We start from the raw sequence: 26,680 nt of genomic DNA on the forward strand, positions 1-26,680 counted from the left end.
GACGACCCTCTTAACCCAGTGAGCCACGGTCGCCCCAGTTAGATTAAATGAATTATAGATAGTAGATTAAATGAATTATATTCACATTAAGTATAAAACATGCTACCTGCATCTTGTGAGTTAAAGGGAAAATACACCTAAATTGTGCGTAAAGTGTCTTTATTCTTTGATTTGAGGGTTGCTGGAAATGAATAATACCTGACTGACAGTCAATTAAGATATTTTACGAAGTAAAAACTCTGAACTGAATTTGTACCTTCAAATGGCACATTTTAAAAATGTTTACGGTGCTATAAAAATGTTTTCCTCAAAAATTCCATACAATGACTGCTCTGTAATCAAGGCATCGTTGAGTTAATAATTGTTAATAGTTGTTTAAAACATTTAATAATCACAATAAATAACCACAAAGAAATAAAATTGAATATGATTGTCTGATTTGTTTGTTTTTTGTTAAATAAATCTAAGAAAACACTTTGAATCTGTAGACTACTGCCTAATAGTCTTATTGCCATTTGATGACAATTGCTCATATATTGTAAGCCTAAATAATTATATGTATTATTTTGAACAAAGGTTAAATGTTATTTCACAAGTTTAAAAAAAATGCCCCCAATTTTTTGAAAATGCCCCTGGATTTCAGTCAGTGGGGGGCAAACATTGCCCCCTAAAAAATATGTGAATTTCCTACCCTGACTTGACGTGTACTTTTGTCTGAGTTATGAAATCAGACATGCCAGTCATGTGCAGTCAGGAGAATGCAAAGGAAAACTCAAATGCAGCTGATTGCTATAGAACTCCACTAGCAGGGGTGACAGTCTCTTGAGGCGCAGCGCTGTTACAGAATTCACAGTCCCAGGTTTTGACTTTTACATGATAACAATTAGTCCCTCGGCCCTCATATCAGCCATCTCATGTACTTTGTGTCATCAATTGAACTCCTGCTCATTCACACACACTGGTGTGGCTGCCGAGCCAGCATCATGCCTCTTATCCCATTCACCAGAGAAGACCGACGTGATCCATTCCCGTTCCTCATGTTCCACATTATCCTCATTCAATATAAAAGCCTTATAATCCTGTAAGCCAGGCTGCGCCTTCGTTCAACGCATCTCATGCATCGCAACACCCCCCTCTGTAGATCTTCTCTTGTACCTTTCTATGCAGCGATGTGTGTGTGGGCATGCAGACAAATTGGTAGATTGAGAGATCACTTAAAGGTTTGACACAATCGTTGAAATGATGATCTCACACTGTCATAACACACAACCACAACAGAAGTTTTTGTTCCACATTCAACCTTAAAATATTTTGTCCCCCATCTCTTCCATTAGAAGAGCACTATAATGGCCATTATGAACGGGAGAATGGATGACAGCAAGTATAACCTGTTTACTTTATGTATATATATATATACCATTCTTCAATTGGCTGCTTCTTCTCTCCCTTGAAATACGATAAAAAGATTAAATAAGACAAAAGATGAAATCTTACTCTTTATAAATAATTGTGGTGCCGCATCAACAGTCCTGAACCCTCACCGGCTGTTACATCATCTCTGCTGATTCTTCATTCCATCAATGCTCACATTGTAGCTGTAATCTATGAATGGCAACTACGTGGTCTTCATTTGTAATTGTTTTAATTGCCTAGTAAGTTGTAGGAGATGGGAGAGCTTATTGTTTTAACATGGGCTGCATCACACAGTTGAGAACTTAAATGAATTACTGCATGGGAACCGTACGGCAACAGCTCTAAATCCCCCAAAAAGTGTCTGGATTTGACTTGTGATCCGAAGGGCTGTGTCTGTAATGTGAAACGAGCTGAGGAGATCTGGAAGTGTATTCTGGCTCATCCCCAGCCTGTCTTTCTCCTCCATCGATGGAGCTGGTGAGCTTTTCGCTGGGTTTCTAATTACCAGTGGAGGGGCAAGTCTTCGTCTCTTGTTACACTGTTAGCTTTAATGTCCGTGGGCTATAAATAGTGCAGGTGGCGGCTCGCTGGTGAGCAGCAGCCTCTGCTCAGTCTTTACAGAGGCAAGAAATAGAGCTCTGCATGCACAAACAGTGTGCTGCATTGATTTACCTAAATGTTAACTAAGCTGTGTCTGTGCAGCGTAGTTTCCTTATGGAAAGAATGATATACACATTTTCACCCCGGAGGAAATGAGATATGGTAAAGTGGCATATTTTCACTTTACAAAAACATGTACGTGTGTTTATCGCCTGAAGTGTACAGTACAGGATTTACTTTGTGGGGACTGACTGACTGAAGGTATCACTTGTTTATTTCATAAGAATGACTGAGGTGCTTGGTTGACCGTTGAATCAGTTTCTTGCTTAACACCCGATGCTTTTATGGTCAAATATGTTTCATTCAAATCATTTATTATCCTTTCAGTGAAAGCCAGTGCCCGGGTGCTGCTCGAAATAAGAGAATGAGTTTGCTAGTGCGTTGCCTCGTTATCTACTCAGTCAGTCATTTATTCAAACTTTCATTTATTACTGAGCAGGATTGTTACTTTGAGTGAGCCGGGGTGCCGTCATCACTATCGTCTTCGTGCTGCGTGGCACTTTTGAGACATCTGAGTTCATCCGAGGGAAGATTCTTATTCACCTCTGGTTGGAGCAACAAGTTCTCGGATGCATAGCGAAGGACCGAGTGAGCATCAGTGCAATTTAATGATCTTCTATCCGTAACCAGTTGCTAAGCAACCTGCACTCTTCTGTCTGAAGCCACGGCGTCCCAAAAGAAACATCACGTCATTGGTCTGAGGAGCGGAGGAATGATAGCAGGGAATGCAAAGCCAGAAACTGTTGTCTTTTTCTGCTTCCACTAGCACCTCCGTACGGTTTGAAGCGCTATAACCAAAGGCGTGGTAACATGAAGAGAGTGAACGAGCTGCTGCGTGGTGGTCGAAGCGTGACGATGTGACTGTTGCATTAGTCCCGGCTGGAGCCCCTTGTCTCATTCTGCTGGGCTAATCTAACAACCCTTCCTTGGCTGAGGAGCCCATGGTAGGGGCCACTTTTGTTCAGATGCCATTAACCGAACAACGGTGTTGTATGGGAAGAAAAAAGAGGCAAATTAAACCAACCAGCTCTGAGTTTCTCCCTCTGCAAACCGCTGCCTCGGAGCCTGACAGCAGTCTGGTTTTGTCAGCAGGGAGGCACATTCAGGACAGGAAGGCTTCAACAGCATCACCCGATTCACTCCCTCCACCAGTCAATGTTCTGCTGTGAATCAGAGAGGTGGAGGAGCAAAGAGAGAAAGAAGAGGGAGTGAGAGCTGTTGCTACAAAGCCACAGCTTGAGCAAAATCAACCATTTCTGTTTCCCTTCTCCCCAAATCCCCGGAGAGGGCCGCTTTTCCTTCTGCGCTAGTTGTTCTGGCTCAACCGCACACAGAAATCACAGAAAACAAAGCTCTTTTTTGAGACAACAGTGGACAACAAATAGACTTGGTAAACATCTGAAAGTACACGGCACAGTTGCACCTTTTTTCATCCTAACTGAGGCAGTTTCTGTATATTATTAAAGCAATTATATGTTATTCATTCGACATATCTGCAGGATTGAAGTGATTGTTTCTGAGACCCTATTTAATATTTTATGTGAAGTACTTCTGACATCTTTACTGCATGGACTGAGCTTCACCTTTCAATTCCAACACGCAGTACATTTGAATTGCTCTCACATTCTAAATGCTGCAACCTGAGCAGATGTGGGGAGCAGTCTATTGGTTGTGCTCATGTCTCACGCTCGGATGTTTTCCTTTGAGGCACTTTGTTCAGGCTCTGATGATCAGCTCTCGTCTCATCAGAGCTCTCTTCTACACCACAATATGCTTCAACAAGGCTTTCACGTCAGGCCTGAATAGAAACTCCATCTCTGAGACTGTTTTCATGATCTTGACAACTTGTTTGTCCTGCATGATAAAAACCCTGAGAGGCCGTTCAAATCCATGGAAAAAGCTAGTAAGTGGACTTTGAGATCGTGGAGCTGCTCATTTCAGCCCCGAGTGCTGCCTGCAGGCTCTCTCAGACACATTAGGGATTCAAGAAACCAGGTTAACCCCGGATCAAAACACCCTCTCTCGGGCTTCTCGATTGCTGTGAGCGCACAGTAATATTTGAAGGCGTGAGATGAGTGTAATAACATTTTTATCATCTCTCCGACTGGACAGTCTGAGGACAATGTTTAGAGAGTTGAACCTGAAAGTGAGAGGATTTTGAAAAGTGAAAGGAACATTCCAGTGGAAACGATATCCTTGCCTTTTTCTGCAGTCTTTTTCAAAGGAAATTTCCATAAAATATTCTAAACATATGTATATTTAGTGTTTAGCGTGATGACTGCCTCTGACCAGACAGTCCGACTCGGTCCAGGAATGAACAGCGCTGATTCTGCTGCTGTCTCCACCACTACAGCCTCCATGACATGCTGCCCTCACTCGGCCATGGAAGCCACCTGTCTCCTGCACGCGGCTCCTCATCATCTCTCTTTCAGCCCTTAAGGCGATTTGCAGCGAGCAGACTTTGTGTCACCATGTGGCAAGCTCGTGTCAGTTTATAGTTATTTGAAAACAAGCCGCCTTCTGAGCTCTGTGTCTGTGTTTGGCATGCGTGTGAGGCTGCCAGTGCTGCTGGCTGTTTCCTGAACACAGCGCTTGTCAGAACTTTTCATGTGGGATTTATTGTACACGTACACATGTTGTTGTCGGTGATGAACCAGACATGGCACTTGTTGCCCAGAGAATTGCTTTAATGACGTTGCCAGCTGATGTATGTGTGGTTGAGTCGTACATTAGTGATCAATGTAAATCACTAGAGGAGGCCGGCTGAGCTTTGTTTCCATTTGAAGTCATTCCACTGACATCGATGCATGTTTTCGGGCCTCAGGGACTGGAACAATTCATCAAACTGTTTATGATATTTAATGCAGCTCAACATATCACTGAAAATCGATCTCTTTTTAAAGGATACTCTGCAGTGTCTTAGCACAAAGTGCTCCAAGGTGGCAGCATGAGGTCTAAGCTCACCCACCAAACTAAAATAACTGTCGGCATGCGAGGAGAATGACACCATGCTTGTTGCTCTGCGTCGCTTTAGGCGCATTTAATGATGTGGAATATTTCTCTTGTATCAAGTAGTGATGCTTAGATCTGATACCCGGCTGTGGGTGTCTGCCAAGAGTACTGATCTGACACCAGTGTTTAATTAATAAGCTGATTCTTTTATGTGTAAGGAAACATCAGGCTTGAATTCAACTTTGCTTTCACAACTTATATCAAACAAGCTGTAACACATATATATATATATATATATATATATATATATATATATATATATATATATATATATATATATATATATATACATGGATATAATTGTACTGTTATTTATGAATCATATCAGATACCAGATCGGCCTATTGTCACGATAACCAATCCAGCTATTTGAGTCAGAAGAATCGGACCAATATCCAGCATCGGTACCCGTGCACCTCTTGTATCAACAGACTCCAGCAGCATGGGCAGCAGCCTTCCCTTCAGCACAGTTGTCAAGTTTCTGACATATCTGACAGCTAGTAACACTTCACCCCCATTTAGAAGAAGTATGCATTTGATAAATCACAACTCTGTTTCATTGATTTGTTGTTCTAAAACGTATACACATTGAATACATAATTAATGAGATCAAATAAATGCATCTAGACACAGTGAGCAGGCCATCTTATTCTATTCATGTCCTCATCAGTTATTCTTCATGTCCTCATCAGAATGTACGCGAGCCTTTCGTATTGGATTCAGTGTTATAAGTAGACCATAACTATCCCAACTATACACGCATTCAGGCTGATAACGTAAACTGTTTATAAATGTACCGGTACGTGGAAGTATCGGTTAAATACTGTACTTTCACTTGTTTAAATGCAGTGTCTCCAGCCATGAGATGCTTTTGAACAATAAGTAGGTTCTCAGTTTGGCCGTCTCCCACACAAAGTGAATGTCCTTTAGTAATAGTGAATGGCAGAAACCAATAAAAGCTCTGACCCAGTGCAGTCACCGTGAACAATCTGTGTGCCGCTTTCAGCAAATGGTTCATTTGCTTTTACATCTGTCGGCAATTAGGTGTAATTGTTTAAGCCAACTAGGGCAACGTGAAAGGGTGAAATCCATCCCACAATGCTGCTCGCGCTGGGATCATTATTTTCCTCCTTGTTTGTTCTCATTTAGTTTTATTTAGCAGAATGCTTCATTTATTCATTGTTGTCACCACATGGCTACAAGTGTGCATGTTGTCTTGCTTGCGTTTGGCTTCAAACTACATTATTGTTATTCATATTCTTTTATGCACATGAAAGGACCTCCCAGCTGATGTCTGTGTCTGAAATAGTCCTCACAGGCTTTCACAAAGAAACAACTCGGTGCTCAGATTGAGCAACAGAGCAGCACATTAAAGGGCCACTCTACCTGCTCTGTGATTAACATGAAAAAAGCCGGCTGAATCTGCTCCTCGTGCTTTTTTTAATCAGGGGAAATGTTGTGGGTTCTTGTTTCATGCTGAATATGTTTGTTTTTCATTAAGTCCTCTGCAGAAGGCCCAATTCCCCTCCTGTCAAGATGCATACTGAAAACACATCTTTACACACGCACACGCAGTGTTGTCAATGCAAACACACACACACACACATACGCAGCGTTGTCAATGCAAACACACATACACACACACATACGCAGCGTTGTCAATGCAAACACACATACACACACACGCAGCGTTGTCAATGCAAACACACATACACACACACATACGCAGCGTTGTCAATGCAAACACACACACACACACATACGCAGCGTTGTCAATGCAAACACACATACACACACACATACGCAGCGTTGTCAATGCAAACACACACACACACACATACGCAGCGTTGTCAATGCAAACACACACACGCACACATACGCAGCGTTGTCAATGCAAACACACATACACACACACACATATACGCAGCGTTGTCAATGCAAACACACATACACACATACGCAGCGTTGTCAATGCAAACACACATACACACACACATACGCAGCGTTGTCAATGCAAACGCACACATACGCAGCGTTGTCAATGCAAACACACACACACGCACACATACGCAGCGTTGTCAATGCAAACACACATACACACATACGCAGCGTTGTCAATGCAAACACACATACACACACACATACGCAGCGTTGTCAATGCAAACGCACACATACGCAGCGTTGTCAATGCAAACACACACACACGCACACATACGCAGCGTTGTCAATGCAAACACACATACACACATACGCAGCGTTGTCAATGCAAACGCACACATACGCAGCGTTGTCAATGCAAACACACACACACGCACACATACGCAGCGTTGTCAATGCAAACACACATACACACATACGCAGCGTTGTCAATGCAAACACACATACACACACACACATATACGCAGCGTTGTCAATGCAAACACACATACACACATACACACATACGCAGCGTTGTCAATGCAAACACACATACACACACACACATATACGCAGCGTTGTCAATGCAAACACACAAGATTAAAGATCTGTTGAATCTTGTGCTTCGTGAGATCTGCTGTTGCCAGTATGGACAATGTGTGAGATCCAATGTTGTGAGCTGTTACATTGTCCCTCTGGTCATGTTTCCAAGCATTATTAATGTGGCCAATATGGAGCCATTTCATCGCTGTCGTAGATGAAACAAATAATATTTCTGCCGTCATTCAAAATGTGTGTGCATAAGTAACGGACTAAAACGCATTCAGAGTCAGTTCAACATGTTGACTAACTCTGGACTGATCAAAATGCTCCCGTTTGTTGGAGGCATTTTTTAAACTCAAACTTACGCCTTATGTCTCTGGAGTAACGTTGGATGCTGGGTGTCTCCACCAAATACATACATGTGATCTGGGAAGTCAATTTGTTTAGGTTGCATTCCAGATCCTTGGTGGTTCATGTCCTTGCACAGCTTGACAAGCTACTACACTCTGCCTTAGTTCCCTTGCCAAACCACATCCACACACTTGTATATGTCATTACTGTTCACAAACTCTTCTTTCATTTGCGAAAATCCGTTGTTGTGCTTCTCTCTGGTCGCCCGATAAGACTGGATGATGCAAATTGACCCTGCTGCTGAGATCTCCCATCTCCCCCGGCTCCTCTCGCCCACGTCTACCCTTCCAGAAAGAAAAATAATCTGTATTTGTTTAACGCAACCAGGAAATCACATCATCATACGCAGGATATCCACTTGTATTGTTTTTCACGCACCCTTCTGACTCAAATGAAAGAACAAAAAATCTCTGCTACGATAAGATTAGTTCCAGGAAATTGTCTAGGTGTCTTTGTCTGTGTGCATTTGAGTGCATTTTTGAAGTGGACACTATTTTGTCAGGCCCGCTGTTGTTCCAGAGTGCTATAATTCTGAGACACTACAGAAGGCAGACAGACCTTTGCACTGTGGTAGAATGCAGAAGGACGGGTTCCAGTTTTCTGTTGGGCGGATCCTGCTAAACATTTCCACTCTGTCCCCTCCTCCACAGCACAGTCTAGAGATATGATGTGATAAATCTGCCTTCTCCAAATAATGCTGCGCCGTTCTCATTTTCTCACCCTCCATTACTTTAACAGTTTTGTTTTTGAGGTGATTTAGGGAGGTCCGTTCTGCTTACCAGACCCACCGAACCCAGCAATGCACCACCAACCTTTTCCATTAATAGTCAACTGTAACCTGTGTGGTTTATGTTGGAGCCACGTCAACGGATCCATCAGTGCAGATGAACACGCGCTAGTGTTGATCTGCAACACAGATGCTGACGAGACGAATATTGCAGGGCAGAGCAAACAGGCTGAGGATGAGTTCAGTGATACAAAACTAAAAGTCTGGAGCCATGTCTGCAGCTCTCTGAGGTTGTACTTCGTCACAGCGGTGCTTATGCTGGGGTAACGGTGTATCCATCATCAACCGTTTGGTGACGGATCTTTGTTCTATATGCGAGATCCTTTCGGTGACTCAAAACAAATACAAAACAGTCTATTCATGTCTACTACTCGCACATGCGGAAGAGAAATGATGTTCGCCATTTAATATATGGCGGCATGACCCAAACCTCACCATTAGCGAAACAAAAGACAGACCGGATGGCGAGTCCTTTTCCCCACAGTGTTCAGAAGAAAGCAAAAACGGGCCGGTCGGCGCTAAATGCAAACATCAGCATGCTAATATGCTCACAATGACCAGCATGCTGATGTTCACCATCTTCGTTTAGCACATTAGTGCGCTAACATTTGCTAATTAGCTGTAAACTTACAGTAGAGCTGAAGCTGATGGGAACGTCATTAGTTTTAATTTGGTCATATTTGACACCGAAGACGGGACTAGATGAAAAGATTAAAGTGATAATTAAATTTAGAAAGTCATTATAATTCATCCTGAGGGGAACATGACTTTCTGACAATTCATCCAATAGTTGTCGAGACATTTTATTAATTACCACAAATATCCACCTCCTGATGGCCGCTAGCATGGCTAATAAAAAACAGAATTGACAGTGAGCTGTAGTGCTCTCTGAACGCAGCGTCACACTTTTCATGTTGATGTTGTCATCTATTGTATTGAACTACTGTACGTAGGAAAACGATAAATACAACATGTGTACGGTCATGGTATTTGAACTGGATAAGGACTCTGGGATGATGGTTTCATGTCCTGACAGCTGGAATAGGACACGGTTATGTGTGGCTGCGAGTGCTTGAACTCTTTCCTATTTGTGCTGCACAGGTGGAGAAGCTTGCACTGAAGCATTGTGCGCAGAGATTGGTCCAGGTAGCTTCGATGGCAGGCTTGAGACACGCGCAATAGAACAAATACATTTCCCTAACTTCGTACTTCACTCCACATTCCCAATGGCTGCAATTAAGTGCAAATTCATTCATTCAAATTTGGACCGCTGACTGATGGTTGTGTAGTACATTGCTCATTCTCTGCTGCTCTTTTTCTCTCAGTGCTTGAGCTTCTCGGTGTTTCTCTCTTCCTTTTCTTGCTTATTCAAGACTCATGAAGTGAAAGTTCTGTGAAAACACCGGAGCTGAATGCGGTGTGTGGGCATTATGACTCAGCTGCATGCTACAGAGGGACTTGGAAGTTATTTAGTGCTTATTTAGGCACCATTGTTGGTTTATAATAAAAGAGAAATAACACCAAAGAGGGATCTGACAAACATCCAGCAAGTGTTCTTAAGTTGTTTTTCACATCTGACACGAAGCCTGGTCAAACACTACTTCTTTATGTCTGACTTGAGCGCCGTGTTGTTGTTCCAGCTGTCTTTAATCTTAAGGAAATATTAAGTAGAGAGCCATCTGGAACATGGAGCTGATGGTGATACAGTAGTTTGTTCCATCATAACACAAGAATTGAATTAGTCCTTGTAAGACGAGCTCCGTTTCCATGAATTACTGGGTCATCACGTGGTACTAATTGTCTGTATTTTGGCCATGTCGCTTTGTGCTGTCACAGTCAATTCTGTCGAAAGTGTGTGAATATGAGCCAAACCATGGACTCAAAGTAAAGAGTTATATTCTGTCACTGTGCATAATGACCTCCTTTGTGGTGAATTGGAGCATCAACCTCCACAGTGAGAGATAATTATAAACGTTGTCATGCAGATTTTGTGACTTTGTTAAAACTTCTACAACACATTGAAATCCTCAGTTTGATGGAAATAGTGGGTTATTATTACTTGGCTTTATGAAATATGATCTTTGAAAGATTTATTTTAGGGCTGCAACTAATGACTGCTTTCATTATATTATAGACATTAGAGTCATTAAATTACAAAAAAATTCAATCACAATGTCTCAGCCCGAGGTGACGTCTTCATATTCTCTTTATTCCAATACTCAGACCACAATGATGAGCTCACGTTATTACCGGCTGCAACTGCGACTGGTATTGTTTCCACCTTGTGGGTCTGCGTGTGAGACGCTCCCACAAAACTTCAAAATGAAGGCTGAGTTTGGAGATGGGTGTGGTCCGAGCAAGGACGATGAATGTAGGGGGGGGGGATCCCATCTCAAGATGGTCTGTAATATTCAATTTGGTTCAAAACCCGGCAAAATATGGTACCTCTTAATATTTAGATAAATATGAGCGTATATTACTTTACTCTGATTATCATTTTGTCTGCTTTGTCAAAAACAGTATTTTCAAAGTTCATCCAGGCATCAATAGATGAGCCAATGTAAAGTGTGTTACTCCAAACATGAAACCTAAACATTAGTAAATACTGTATGTAGTAGATATTATGATATACTATGTGTACATCCTAATATTGCCCCCACAACTAGAGCCTACGGTTAGAAGAAGGTGCTGGTGAGCATATACCATACAGCCCATCATGTTAAGCTGGGTTCCTCCCATTCCATTCCACTTCTGGTTGAGCGGTTCTGTACACAGCTGTAATTGGTTGCATTTCCAACAAACAGCAATTACCCATCAATTTGTTCCACCCAACACTTGCTTAATGCTATTTCACAGCTACTAAAAATGTGCTAACCAGGTCAAGGACTCCCTGTAGAAGGAGAGACAATTCACTGCTCAACTAGGTAGCTGAAGTTAATGTGGGCTGTTGTCCCAGAGTACCCCTCAAGGACCGATTGTACTCATCAGTCTTTATTAGCATTCATTAGATCGCCTGTTATTGTTTACTTTGTTGTGTGTGTGTGTGTGTGTGTGTGTGGGTGTGGGTGTGTGTGTGTGTGTGTGTGGGTGGGTGGGTGTACTGAACGCAGCAGTACCGTGGGAAGCCAGATCCGTTACGTCTCTGGTACGTTTGAGTGCTCTCTCTGCCTCTCCGTCTCTGTTCCTGTTACCATCCATCCTTCTCTCTGCTCCTTTCTGCTGGGAGCCCAGTTTATTTCAACTCATTAAATTGTGTCAGTAAGACAAGTTGATCGGACTCTTTGATCAGACTCTCGCAGGCTTGTGGGTTCGGGGACTCAAATGCCAGCAAAGACCAGAGAAGATCCGGCTTGTTTAATCTGCTGCTGTAGACGTTGAGATCAGAGGGCTCCTGCACGCGGAGGTTCTCCAGGGTGGTGTTCAAACACACTAAAAGGGAAACCGCTGAGGCAAGAAGGACAAGATGCATCGGATACAAAGAAAACCCCTAAACGTGTGAGAACGAGTACAGATAAATACACAGGGTGGCTGGTTTTCTAAAGATAAATCCCCAAATAAAACAATGTGAAGTTAATGTATGTACGGTAGTGTTGCACGGTATACTGATACTATGACATCACAATACCCTACAGTTAAAGATGGTACATACCCCATTTTATTTGTTCTGGTACTAAAAACATATTGTGTTTTAAGGGGAGCCTTAGGCTGTTTCCTGTGATTTGTGTCGTTGTGCAACGGCGTGTGTGTGTGTGTGTGTGTGTGTACAGCTCTCTTCTTTAGAGAATGGCTTTCGGGATTGGAATTCCGTGGAGGGAGCGGTTACTTTTGGAGCCAGTGGTCAATAATACTGACTGATGGAGTCAACAAGGATCAGGTCATGAGGCTGCACAGCTCCGCTCTGAGCTGGTGTATGTATCAGCAGAACTCTGTTAAAGAAACTAACTACCGACCAAATGTGCCAATAAAATTAGATTCACCATCGTCTCCGAGTCTGTCCAAACATCTCCTGTGAGGCAAACACATGATCCACCAAAAAGCATGTGTTCATCCAGGAACTCCCCCCTTTGCTCACTGACGTGAAATAGACAGAAAGGAAACGCAGTCGGTGTGTGTGACACAAACACCACTTCAACAGTTACTGTGGTGACTCATCAACTTTATTAGCATTTGTGGGTTTTTGTTTTGGACTTTTTTTTTGATTGGACAAGACAAAGCCCACGCTGAAGTGATTATTGAACCCCGCTCCTGGAATCATCCGTTGACCGCACTCTGTCCCTTCAATTCATCCCCTTTATGCACTGGTTCATTTCAGTTCGTATTTTAAACCGTAATAAAATCAGTTTTCTAACTTGTTTCGTTGAACCTCCCCCATTTCTTGAGAGTTCCAGACGAAGCACAGTGGATGTATTTCACAGGAGAAAATGCAGCGCACAATATTAATCTACTGCAGGCAGCTTCTGGCATGTAATAGTTTACATTTTTTCCAGATCCAGTTTGCAAGCATATCTTGCTATTGGATTTAAGATATATAAAAATATTTTAAATATGTTATGATAGTGTTGTTTTGTAATAGAAAAAGTATAATTTCTCACTTTGAAATGATTGTACTCTATTATACAATCATGCATTTATAATATGCAATGATTTTTCATTTCAAAGGTTTACATGCTGGACACAAGATGTCTTCTACTTCACTGAAAGGTTGCTTATTGGATGTATAAGTTGTTCAAACTGTCCAAACTAGATGTGATGTCACAAAATGCTGCTCTTACATACACGTGTTGTAGCAGGTTAGCAACAGAAAATGCTCTAAATTCACAAAAAGATAAATAAAATAAAGTGAGTGAAAATAGCTGCCTTCCAGATGGGAACCTGTTGTAAGGCTACCTGCAGACATACATTGCAGCTGCCACAGTGTCATTTCTCCGTGCACTTCCAGACAATCACAGCAACGAAAGCTCGTGGAGCGTGAGCCATATTGAGCAATTACTTTTCTCTTTTTCCTTCAGCTGCTGAAATAAGGAATTTGTCTTGCTATTGTTCGGTGGGCAGGCAAAACATAACGTGCATAATTTATTCCAGGCAATCAGTTGGTTGGGAGGCTTAGAAGCAGGCAGAAAGCTGGCACAATGGAACCTCTCTCAGCCCCATCATAACTTTGTCACTTATTCTGTGCACTGACAATGCATGTCATGTTGCATTATTTGCCCGGCAAGAGCGTGGGTGGGAAAAGCAAACGCGATTAGTTGATGCTGGCACTTGTTTTTCTGCGAGTGAATCGAGGCCTTTAGAAATGGTTCAGTGAGTCAGTGCCAGTAGCACGCCCATCGAACTCATCCCTCTGTCAGCGGTGCGTATCTGTAACAATGGTGATGTAATTCTCTACAGGCACGCTAGCGTTGCTCCGAGGTGGTCCTTCAACGAGTAACTGCTGAGAACTACTGCTGCTTCAGAATTCTTCTCACCAGTATTTCGTGGAAAACTGCCTTGATTTTATTCCTCATATGCATTGTGCACCAAATACGAGTCCCACTGTGGTTTCTGTGGGCTGAGGGGTACATCTTGGACTGATGCAGGGTTTTGTTGAGTCCAGCTTGGGTGCTGTTCAACAAATATGTCATCACAGCCTTACTACTCTGCAAGTAAAAGTCCTGCATTCAACCTTTTACAAGGTAATAGTACAAGTATAAGCAAAATATACTTAAAGTAAATATACTCAATTGGCAGCAGAAAAAGCCCAATAAGTGTGATTGCATTGATGATGTCATTTGATTATTATTATGAGTAAGTTATCGTGTTTGCAGCATTTAATGCTGGTTGAAGTCAAGCTGCTTTTAACTAACTCATATTCTGTGGGGCAGTTTATTCTATAACAGTGCATCATATTTTCTAACCGACCTGTTTTTATTCGGATGTAAAAGTAATTATTAAAGGTTCTGTGTACGACACTCAGAGCGTTGATATAGCAGCTGATTGTCCCCCTCAGGTGAACACTGTTGGCTGCCTGCTGCCGGCTCAACGGACTCTGCTGGGAGCCTCGTGGAGGCGTTAGTTATGCTCTCAGCACCTTTCAGCTTTCAATGGCAAATTATTGTAGTGGAGTAAAATGTACCGTATTTGCCTCTGACATAGTAGAGTAGGAATCAAAAGATGAAATCATGAAATAGAACACACAGTATACCTCAAAATTGGAGATTGGCAACTTTTCAAGTAGCACAGGTATGGAGGATTAAGAAAGCATATCAAATATGACATGGCAACAACAATAGAGAAAACAAAACAAAGGGGATTCCATAATCTATGAAGTGCTCCTGTATCATTGTTGCTAACTAGTGCAGTGCCCGTTCAAAGCGTGCTTGTTGCTGATTGCTCGGCCTCTGGTATTTCACAATACACCCTCCAAGTGTGCCGATCGGATGAACAGTTGTTGAGAGAATTGAAGGACAGACGGAGACTCCTTCCATTTCCGTTACTCAAAGCCTTGTCTCTCCGGCCCCCTCATGAGAATGTTGCGCTGCACTGACATGTCATTAGGTCAGCTGTGGCAGCTTTGCACCTTCCCTTTCAACAGCCAGCCTCCACTCTGATGGCTGCTTCACCAGCCCTCCCTGGGGGTATAACACCAATGGCTCTTTGGTCCACAATGGAGCAAAATGGGTCAAGCTTTCAAATAACAAAGCTGATTTGTTACGGTGGACAGCTGTGAAACACTACACAGTCTCTCGGCAGCAGATGAGTGGTTCTATGGATCAGCACTGTCGAGCTGTATAACCCCGTGTGTGGAGCCCGCTATATTGGAGTTGTAGCTTATCGGTTTGTTTTCAGAATTCGGTTTTCTTCATGAAAAGAAATGTCTTCTGATGTAGCTTGTATGTGCTGTCGGGCAAGCTGACGTTAAATGTTTTGACGCTTCTTGGTGTGCTTCTGCTGATCTGTTTCCTGCTCACATATGACTTACAAGTAAACACAAGCTCAGTCAAAGTTTCTGCTCAGCTTCATCTTTGCCTCACCTTCTTCAGGCTTGAGTGTTGTTTAGGCTCTTGGTATCAACCATTGTCGTATTACTTTGAATGTGAAACAACAACAAAGGTGCTGCAGGGCAAAGACAATTCAGTTCAATTCATTTTTCGAAAATGAAAGACTTCATTTTAAGAAAAACATTTTTCAAAAGCGTTCTGTTATGTCATTTATTCTGTAGCCTTTATTTTACGTATTCAGAGTAAGTGTTATTTATAATTCATCCAGTTAAGTTTGAAAACTGACGATAGATATTGTTGAGTTATTATTCAATTGAACTTTCTTTATTTGATTGTACAGTCAGTAGTTGACGACATACAACTGTTGGTTACTTCAATATATATATATGGGACTAAAGCAGAGCGCAGGTTAGACATTACTGTGATGTTCCGGACCGTCACATGAGGACATTCTCTCTAAATGGACCTGGTTGAGTATTCATTGAATACCCCTGATCTAGACCAAATGTCACGTTCATCCAATACTTAGTGAGACATTTAATTGAAAGCATACATGTCAACCTCATGGTGGCACTAAAGTAAACTTAAGGTGACAATCAAAGTCATGAGGATACATCATCAGGGAACCATGAATGTCCAAACACAACTGTGTGCCAATCCATCTCTAGATGTTGAGATATTTCTGAATAACAGAGAACCCTGATCTGCTGGTGGCACTTCATGAAAAGTCAGGGGGTTACCAAAGTTATAACAATTCAACCTCAGGGTACCGTGAACGTTATGACAGTCCAACCAAAAATGGTGGACCAGCACGGAAGAATGAATTGGTCTCAGACACATACCACCTAACTGTAACGTCACCGGTTTAAATGCTGCTGCAGACCCATTTTGCTCTCTCTATCCTCATTAGTCCTATTGGCTTCTCTTCTGTGTACTTTCAAATGAAACCAAATGGCAAAAAACAAGTGAAAAACCACTTTTTTGCTGTTTGTGTATACAATCTTATATTATACTACACTGCATCTAAAGCCTTTCTGCACCATTGCCCCTCAATTTGGAGCAAATTCACTGCACTGCTTTCTGTAGAGTGGAGATTGGCTTTCATGAGTGGATATACAGCTCTTTTATTCAAGCTCTCGAGTGAGCTAATGAGCAGATTTTCTCAGGAATAAAAATGTCTTGAAACATTGATTTGACTGTGGATGAACGGTATGATTGCAGAATCCTCAAAGACTCATGCATGCTGTCAAAGGCCTTGCCAAAATGTTTGTTCTGTACTAATTTGAGCTTTCTCTTGTGCCGTTTCCTCTAAAGAAGAACCTGACACTGATGCCCCAGGAGTGCAAAGACAACCAGGCAGGGCCCCTACCCAAGAAAAAGGCTGCCAGGGTCCCCAACGGCCTGAGCCTGGAGCCCTGCAAGAACAATCGCCACCGGCAGCAGCCTTCAGACCAGGAGAACAACCCCCGCCTGGCACACACACAAGGCAAGAGGAAGAAGAAACACCTCAACAAGAAACACACAACGGTGAGTCTAAGATACGTTATCTTTCTATTGCAGAAATCAGATCATATGTCACATAAATCTTACATGGCAAATGTAGTGAAGTACTACAATTTATGAGCTGTGAGCCTTTTTTACATCCGTCAGTTCAGTGTGCTTAAACTCAGTAAATGGAGAGAAAATGAGACGCTAATGTCATTTCTTTATAATGTATTAGAGATTTTCTCTGAAATGCTATTAGACTCAGCACAGCATCTCATAATGCTGCTGAGGAAACAGTATGCGCTTCTATGGTTTTGAAATGAGTGGTTGACCCAGTGAGTTCAAGTATTTTAGAAATAATGCAGCAGCATTTATTTTATTTTTCCTCTTGGCTCAGCGGTCGCGTTGTGTTGATGCACCGTGTGTGTGTGCTCCTGTAGTAAGGGCAGATGTAAAACAACTCAATGCAAGCTTCAATGGAGGTGCAAGGGCTGGAGACATTCGGTCTGTGTTTGGCAGCAGCTCCTTCTTAGTGTCTCAGTAAAATGTGCATCCACAAATGTGAAGGTTCAGGCTTTTCATTGGCCACATGCTGCTGTTGCGTACAGTTTCTCAGAGCCTGGCCTGGATGTTCTTTAAACTGAATCAACACTGTACCAAAGATACTTAATATGTGTATATTGCGTGACATTTACATGCATCTTAAAATGATATGTTATGATTTGTATCGTTAAATGATGGGCATTGATCCAGCTGTTGACTGTTGGGAGTGAGTCAGTCTAGCATTTCTCCTTGTGGAGGCTGTTCTTCTTGCAACTCAGCAAAAAACGAATGAAGTCAAAATGCTCTGCTGGTGTGGAATATAGCTTCTAAGTATGTGAGTGTATGTATGCATCAGTGTGCAGCAAGGTGACAAGGTCACTAATGAATATTTATGCTACACTGATGCAGTGGTGTGTATCTGCCAGCAAGGACTATTTGTCACAGCACGACCTACTGTTTACACACACACACACACACACACACACACACACACACACACAAGACTCTGAGGTTATGCTCTGCCATTTCTCTGAGAGGGTTGTTCCTCTTGAGCTGCATATTCAAGGACATGTTTGTGTGGGTTGATGCAGGACAAGCAGACATGAGGGGAAACAAAGACACGGGTTACCAGGCACAGCGTTTGAAATCTACTCGTGGACTCTGTTGGTTGTACAGTGTGATTTCTCTCCTGTTTGTCACAGGTTTGTAGGTTATGCTGAGTGTAACAAAAACAAATCATTTGATAAGAGGATTTTGTTGCAGTTGAAACAGTAAGGGGAGGCGCCCCACCTGCTCACAACCAGGTCTGTATTATGTTGAGTAACCGGGTGACAAGCCAAGTGCGATCTAGTCCCATTGTAGTCATTTTATTATACATCTCTAAGGCTTATATCTAAGGACTACGGAACTTGCACCAAAATAATCGACACTGATAAATAGTGCTGAAGGTAAGTGCGTCACGTCAGTCCCTGTACCAGCTAATGGACAGATGGTGCTACCTGCCAGTTCCAAGGTTGTCTTGAGCCGCTGTGACGGCTGCGTACAGTACAGACATGACTGCATGGAGGCTTGTGTCTGTGAGGCAGCTCGCTAATGAATCTGTCTTCATGGGCACCGTGATTTCAAATGTCTGCTGTTGTTGGCTTAGTGTGTGTGTGTGTGTGTGTGTGTGTGTGTGTGTGTGTGTGTGTGTGTGTGTGTGTGTGTGTGTGTGTGTGTGTGTGTGTGTGTGTGTGTGTGTGTGTGTGTGTGTGTGTGTGTGTGTGTGTGTGTTGGATACCTTGGCAGGTGGCTGTGTGGTTGGCTGTGGTCGTGTGTTTCGGTCATGAGTGGGTTTGAGGCTGTTGGTGGAGGGAGCCAAACCACTGATCTCCTGCATGTGCAGCTCACACATTCACCATATTCTCACTCACACGCACACACACACATGTACTCGGCATGTCTCCACACACATCACAGCTGGCTGTGACACGATGGGTTAAATGCAAGGCGTGTTGGCTTAGTCACCAATGAGAGGTCTCTCAGTTACAATGGCTCCCTTTAATCTAGGTAACAATCAAAAATGATTTGAATGGTTGTATTATTGATGATTATGATAACCTAATGTCGCTGTTAGAGCGGCTAAACGCCCTGACTCTTAGTCTCAATGATCTCAATAATGAATATCAGTTTTTGATGCAGATAGACCTATTAAGCTCGGTGCTCAATAACACGCTAATATTTCAACGCGTTATGACATGTGCATCATTGAATAGATGGTCACCTGCGCCCTTCGCCACCCCTTCTCGTCCTCTCTGCAAAGAAACAAGCTGCAGCGCTATCTAGCAGAACTATTATCTTCTCTTTGGCTCCACTATAAATACATCTTACGCCATTGTCCTCCCACAAGGTTACATTTTAAATGTCGGAGGTCCGGCTCAAGGTTTAATTCTCCATTTAGAAATGCTACAGTCTGGTGAGAGAGCGCCTGTTATCAGCACTTCTTGTTAGCTCTGACTTTTAAGTGGATTTAGGGAGGAAGAGAGAAAGAGAGAGAATTTGGTGTTGAATAAAGCAAGAGCTGTTTCTTCCCCCCCCCCCACACACACACTTTCTTGATATTGCTCCCTTTCCAGCCGAGCTCGCAGATTGCAGCAAATGTTTTTCGATCTCTGGCACTGACCCAATGTTCTGAACTATGAGATATTGTAAGCTCAAGGGGGGAAATAGAGAGATGTTTATAAGCGCCTCTGACATATCGCCTCACAGTGGAAAAAGAGCCCTGATAGAGGAATCTCCAGCAGAGATGGATGAGAGTACAGTGGCAAGCCACACATTACAAGACTGTCTATAACTCTTTGCTTCTTTCATCACAATGCACGGAGCTTTTCTTCACTGCTATATATTTGTTTGTGCCACAATAAACCACTGAACCAGATTTTGAGAATCTGATGTAAGGCTTCTTCTTCTGTATTGCAGCTCTTTGACCTTTAAGGTGGTATTGATCTAAGCAATGCTTCCTGTTGTCAGCGTGTCTTTGTGTGGCTCGGAAGAGCGGCTGAAATCATGCAGATGAACATATTCATGGGAATAGTGATATTTCATGTAACCTCTGTGTGTGAGAGATTTTTCTCTGTGAATCTAACGGTTACAATCAAGTCATCATGTCGGACTACAGCAGAGTGTGTTCGAGCCGCCTTCACAGGTTCTTTGAGTCGGATGTTGTGTAAAGCTGTTTTCAGGAGCTGAGCGTGAATGTGAAGAGTTCGATCCGCTTCTCAGGTTAAGAGAACGTCAATAAACCTGGAAGGAAATCTATTTTGCGTCTGTTTGCGTGTTTGTTTATTCACGTGACCCAAGTGATACCTTACGGCAGGAAATGTTACGTCTCAGTGATTAAATATTACACTGCGCTAGTGGTGGTTCTGCATTTACAGGTCACACCCTATCTCAGACAGGATGCATGTTGCCACCGCTGATGGTGTTGGGGGTGTTGTTCTGTTCTGGTCGGGCTCTGTTCAGCTCACTGATGTTCCATTGGTGCCCTGTAATGTGTGCAGCTTTGTACAGTAGGTCTGGTGAACAGAGGGGCATGCTGTGAGGCCCATCTGCTCTCTGGCACTGGGGATGGGGAGCGTGTGTGCGTGGGGGGGGGCGAGCAAGGGGGGCTCAGGTTGGACTTCCCCCTCTGATCCCCCACATCTCTGTCCAAACACCTGCCTGTCTGTCTGCTTGTCCGTCTGGCCGTCTGCTTTCCTTTCGGTGTCTGTTTCTCAGACATTCGGGTGCAGTGATTGATGATGAACTGTAAATAGTAATCTGCTGTATATAAACATTTGGTTGATTCCTCTCAACCTCTTGTCTGTTGCATTCCTGACGATTGCTTATTTCTCCATTAAATATTGCACCGTGTCTGTATGTTATGTGCTCCATGTCAGCCTTGTCCAAAATAACCATTTTTGAAAAAGGAAATAAGATGCAGCAAAAAACTCCTGAATCCATTTGTTCTGATCTCAAACAATTGGGACAAAGTTCCACTGTTTACTACTTCTACCTCTATTTCCACTTCCACTGTACTTAACTCTTAGGGCTGGATTAAGATCCTGATTTCCATTCAGGCCTCGCTGCCTTGTTTGTATGAGCAGGCAGATCCTTTACAGCATCAACAAATGTCAAGTGTGCACAGAAAGAGAGGGGCAGAACATCAATGAACTGTTCAGACAAAGGAGTGAAATGACAACAAAAATATGTCTGAATCGTGAGAAACAACCACTAAATGCATCCACGCCCACAAAAACAGTGTGTGTGTGGAGCCGGATTGACAATGATGACAGTCAAAAGGTCCTACATTAACTACCAAGCGAATGTAATGTAAACGAAAAAAAACTTAATTATTATTAAACAATATTATGCAGTTATCAATGCCAGGAAGATGTCATCAGAAAATCCCTGTTGCCCGACCATTCAAACATCTATAGCAGGAGCTGGATTTGTACATGGCAATACAAAAGAGGTGTGATTAGTTTATTCTTAGTTTAAGTGCTTTGCACCACGATATCCTTGTGTAAACCTCTCCAGCACATGAACTGAACTGTGGATTAAGTGTGATCCTGGCATCAGGCGCCGTCAGCTGGCTGTGGTGTGATATTGGCTCATGATAAGGCAGCGTGGTGTAATGCGGATCACAGGCACTGTGGCTTCTCTGGTTTCTGGAACTGTGAAAAAAGCCTTTTCTGAGTAATTCTCTGGAATGAAGAGTTATTACCTTTGTACACACAAGTACCACCACGTCTCACATGTTGCGTTTGTTGGTTCAATAGCATTCGAAAGACACAAAGCCCACGTGAAGACATGTCATATGGTGGTGTGGGTCATGCTGGTGTTCATGGCAGGCTCATGCTCTTCTATTAAAAAGATAAAGTAAAAGCCTGCCATCACTTCACAGCTGTCCCCATTCGTCAGTCACACCTAAAACGGGAACAAAAGGAGCTGTGTTCTCTGCTCTCGGTCCCAGCGGTGAGAGGTAATTGCTGTGGAGACTGCTGAGCGCTGCCTCGCCCGGGGTTTGAAGAGGCTTCTTTGAGAAGCTCTAACCCGGTCAGCCAGTCAACCAGAGGGCTCTGGTCTCTGGCCTCTGGCCTCTGGCTCCCTGAATCATGTCACTGGCTAGATCCTCGGTCCACCTGTCCCGGCGGAAAGGCCCCGCCTTCGGCCTGCCAGAGGCTGTATTGTCGTTCGGCATCAGTCTCTCACCTGGACTGAACTCTTGTTTCAACCTGCTGGTAGCCACATGTAATGCGATCAAGCTGAAAGCACTGATGGCAGAACTCCCGGGCCCGTTATGTTGTCTGTGTAAATGTTTGGACTGAAGCCCTGATTTTTGTCAGGACGGGGGCAAGCTTACATGCTTTTCAATCTGCAGTGAAACTGCAATATAATGTTCAGCTCTTACAGCTTGGCGGGCCACCCGTAATAAGCTTATCCACTAAGCCAATAAGGGATTCGAAGAAAAGCAATGTCCTGATTGTCAGATAAGATGCTCAATCCATTCTGGTTGTGGCGATGATGATTGTCGCTGTGGCGGTTTATAGCACTGGATCTAATCAGATCCAATCATGACGAACTAGCTTTGTGGTCTTTGTGCCTTTGTGTCACACATGACAACAATCTGTCAACATTTAAATGCGTTTGGGGGCTTGACATTTGTGTGTAATTAGTGTGTAGAAGTGTTTTCACCGCTGTATTTTATATATTCGTGGTGACGCAGTAAACGTATGCAGCATCTCTGCACAGCTTCAAACATGCACTTTGAAGGCCTTTAATAAACATCGTAAACCATTTTACACACGAGAGGTGGTTTTCTTTTACTTCGCACGTCAATATATTTTTTCAAACTATTGTTTTTAGTCTTCAATACTTTCCTACAGTACATGAATATTATGAGGCAAAAATGCAACGTATTTCTTTCTCTGGCCTTTTGTCAACGGCAGTGGGTACCAGATGAACTCCCTCAGTTCATATTTTACAGACCAGTATTTTGTGTTTTCGTGTTATTTATCTGTCACGCCCCAGTTGTGTAAAGGCCTGCAGTGTGTGACTGGTAGCGTGTGCCACCGTGATGAAAGTGCTGCTCGAGATCCAGGAGCCTCTGACAAGAGGTGACGCTGAGATTCCTCTCACTTATTACACAATCACTTTTCTCTCTTTCCCAGCGGGTACTCTCTGACAGCACATTCACACCCCCACAAGTCGAACTACATACGTCCACCCGCCATGTCTGCATCTCCTCCTGACGACTTGTGTGTTTACCACGTCCCCCCCGCCAACAGCCTGTCATTAGCACGAGCCCCTGATGCTGTTTGACAAGTCTAGGCCAACATGTCGTTGAAAAGGGTTTAATGTTGTTGTTTTTTCACTGGCTTCCTGCTTGCCCTGCATCGAGAAAGCTTTTCTTTTGAAGTGTCACTTTTCTCCGAGGAGGACGGGCGGGAGGAGGGCGGGGGGGTTGGGCTAGCCGCTTGCATGACTGTTAAACATTTAATGTCATTGCACGCTCCCCATGAAGACTGTAGCTGCAGTAGGGAGACAGGCAACAAAAAGAAAGACGACAGCATCTGCTCTCACCACTCACTGTCCAACCTGACGCTGGCGCTCACACTAGACAACCATCGCCGTCAATTTGTGAAAAATGAAGTGGCTGCACTTTAAATCCAAAGGGGCCGCCCACCTTAAGCCCGTGCCCATCTCAGCTGTCAGTCAGAGCCGGGCAGTGGGCCGGAGATGTTTGAAGAAGCTTTATCGTGGCTGTCCAGCCCTTGTCACAGGCAGACCGCTCCAGCGCAGCATTCAGACTTCCGTCTAATCCAATCTGCTACCGTTTACAACACAGAGGCCACAGATGGGCTTGAACTATCTTGAGCGTTCATCTGGATTTGGAAATTGTTTTTTTGTTGTTTTTTTCCCACCTTGGCTCTGTGTAACTCTCCTCATCCTCACTCTCTTTGTTATTGTCAGTTTCCACTGGGTGAATGAAACCAGTGTGCAACACCTCTGTATAAACTGCTCAACGTTTGTCCCATTTTTGTCCACTTTTAATGACACAAAGACCTACTTTTGCTCGACGAGCACTCAGGGGATACAGTGAGTGAAAGGTTACTGCTAGATGTTCATCATATTCAGAAGATGAATCGTGATGATTATGGTCACCCTGTGATCCTCCCCTTTGGTGTAACAACGAGACTGAAATCTCAAATTTGACATCCAAATCTGAAAAATGGAGTACTGTGATGTTTCCTGAATACAGTCGTACGCTGTTAAAGAGGGATCCTTTGCATTGAATGGCCGAATACACATGTTCCAGTGCCAACCTCAAGGCCCTGACATTTAACACATACGATGTCACGTTGTAATGGGAGGATGTCCATGACTTGTTCAGCAAATTCATGCTGCCCTCAGAAGGAACCCTTTTAATTTTGTGGAAGGTAAAAAAACAAAAACATCGACGCTATACGTATGCAGTATTTTTACACGGGTTGCCCACTAAATATCGGAGATTTGAATGAGTCGAGAACTTCAAGGCGAAACGGATCCTGTCGGCTGAATGAATGCATTTTTCTTTAGCTGCGATCGCTGATTTTCCACAATGCAGCATAATAATTACTGAAAAGGACACACTGTGTGAAAATGTTTTCACATTACAGATGATAATCAAAGACACTTGAGTTTAACACCTGAGAGTGTAGACACACACATCTGACGCATCCCATCACAAAAGCAGCATTAAAAAGAAAAGTGTCACCGCGGCCTATATGTAGTTTATCGTGTGTATGTGGACGGTGGCTGCCTGGAAAGAGCTCTGCTGACATATGTTTTCTATTCCTCCTCCACATCTTGCCTTTGCTACACTTAGTTGCCCCCTGTGAAAGAGGAGGTCAGGGGGCAGGTGCAAGCTGGGAAAGTGTAGTATTCATGGGAGCACCACCAAAGGCTCGTGAAGGTAAATATTCCCATGTGGGGCCTACCCTGACTGTTAAAGTATCTCCAGTTAAAGGATAGCACATAGTGGGGCCTGCTATTTACCCAGCATGTGCCCCACACAACCACTTTGTTCCAGTCCCGCCTCCTCCATGACCGCCTGCAGAACTTCTCCCCAAATCACTGCGCCAGAGTGGTGACTGAGCTTTTTGGAAATGCATGCAGAGGCAGATCCACGAGCTGACCTCCTTTCCCCTTCTTCCTCCTAAATGTTTGTCTTTTCTCTCGTTAAAGACTTTGTAGAGAGGGACAGCCTCCACTCACAGCATCTAAATCCAGCGTCCATGTGTATTTCATTTGAATGTGATGCTTTTCTTGACTTACAGGTGTCAAGTAAATGAAACGGAAGTAAAGTAAACTTCTGTTCCCAGTGCTTCAGACAACACAGACTCCCACTCATTCAACACTGAGTCTAATCTATTACCACAGTGCTACACACGGTTTAATCAGTCTTACATAGTAAATGCTAGAAGTGATTAAAGCCAGCAGAGTGAACAAAATAGCATCATCCTACTTGGATCATACTCACACTTTACCAGTGGAAATTTAGCGAGGGTTTTTTGGGTAAGATAATGTCTAAAGCAAACGTAAAAGCAATTTAGTTTTATTTTCACTCAGTTTTCCTGGAACATTTAAAGATTCCGTCTATATCTGTATTTTGCGTTGGCTTTGCACTGCTCCTGCTTTAATGAACTCATTTTACTGGGCTGAAGGCTGAACTTAGCTTGTGTGTGCTCCATAGCTACAAACTACAGCTAACTGTCCTATTCACCTGGATTAGATTCTACTGGAGTAATGAAACATAATGCCTCGTTTTATTTTATTTCAGATCCTTAAATCTTGAGGTTTTGGCCCGGATGGCTAGGATTTAGATTTGTATATGGAAACCTTCATGATATCAGAGGTGGACTGCATATCTAAAAAAAAGGCAGGTATCAAACATATCAGTAATCTTGATCTCAAAATTCTTCATTACTTGATTTTAAGGAGAGAAACGGTTGTTTGCCTTCTATGTTGATAAGATTAACAACATCACTGCTGTATGATTTATAAGAACTCCACATTGCCCTGTGCAGTATCCACCCAAAGAACAGCCTCAGCACCTCCATAGAAGGCAAACGTATCAGTCACAATAATCACATTTCTGGTTATCTGGCATTTGATCAGCGACTTTAACTTTTGCTGACATTCCTCTTCCTACCAGGGAGCGCACTGTATTGGAGTGAATGTGTGATACTTCGTGCTAGAAAATGTTCTTTGATGTTAACATTGCTGATTGAATGACTCTGTGTAATTAAAGGAAATATTTCATAAAAAACTCAGTGCTGGTGCACATACATGTGTATCTGGAGTGCCTACCAACCTAAATACGAAAACGTGTGATTCAACAAGCCATTCAGATTTGGTTCCCTTCCTCTGT

At 43.1% G+C, this 26,680-nt stretch overlaps 1 protein-coding gene across 3 annotated transcripts in view; it reads left to right on the top strand.

Annotated features, from left to right (window-relative positions):
* The window catches only part of auts2a (activator of transcription and developmental regulator AUTS2 a), a gene marked incomplete at its 5' end in the record, with an annotated part of 301,972 nt that overhangs the window by 47,622 nt on the left and 227,670 nt on the right, over positions 1-26,680 (top strand). For all 3 annotated transcript variants that reach the window (XM_079284033.1, XM_079284035.1, XM_079284034.1), the window contains one exon: positions 17,035-17,247. In XM_079284033.1, the coding sequence (XP_079140159.1) occupies positions 17,035-17,247 (213 nt within the window). The remainder of the gene's footprint in view (positions 1-17,034; positions 17,248-26,680) is intronic.

This window comes from Melanostigma gelatinosum (genome assembly GCF_949748355.1).
Source record: "Melanostigma gelatinosum genome assembly, chromosome: 14".
Classification (NCBI taxonomy): Eukaryota; Metazoa; Chordata; class Actinopteri; order Perciformes; family Zoarcidae; genus Melanostigma; species Melanostigma gelatinosum.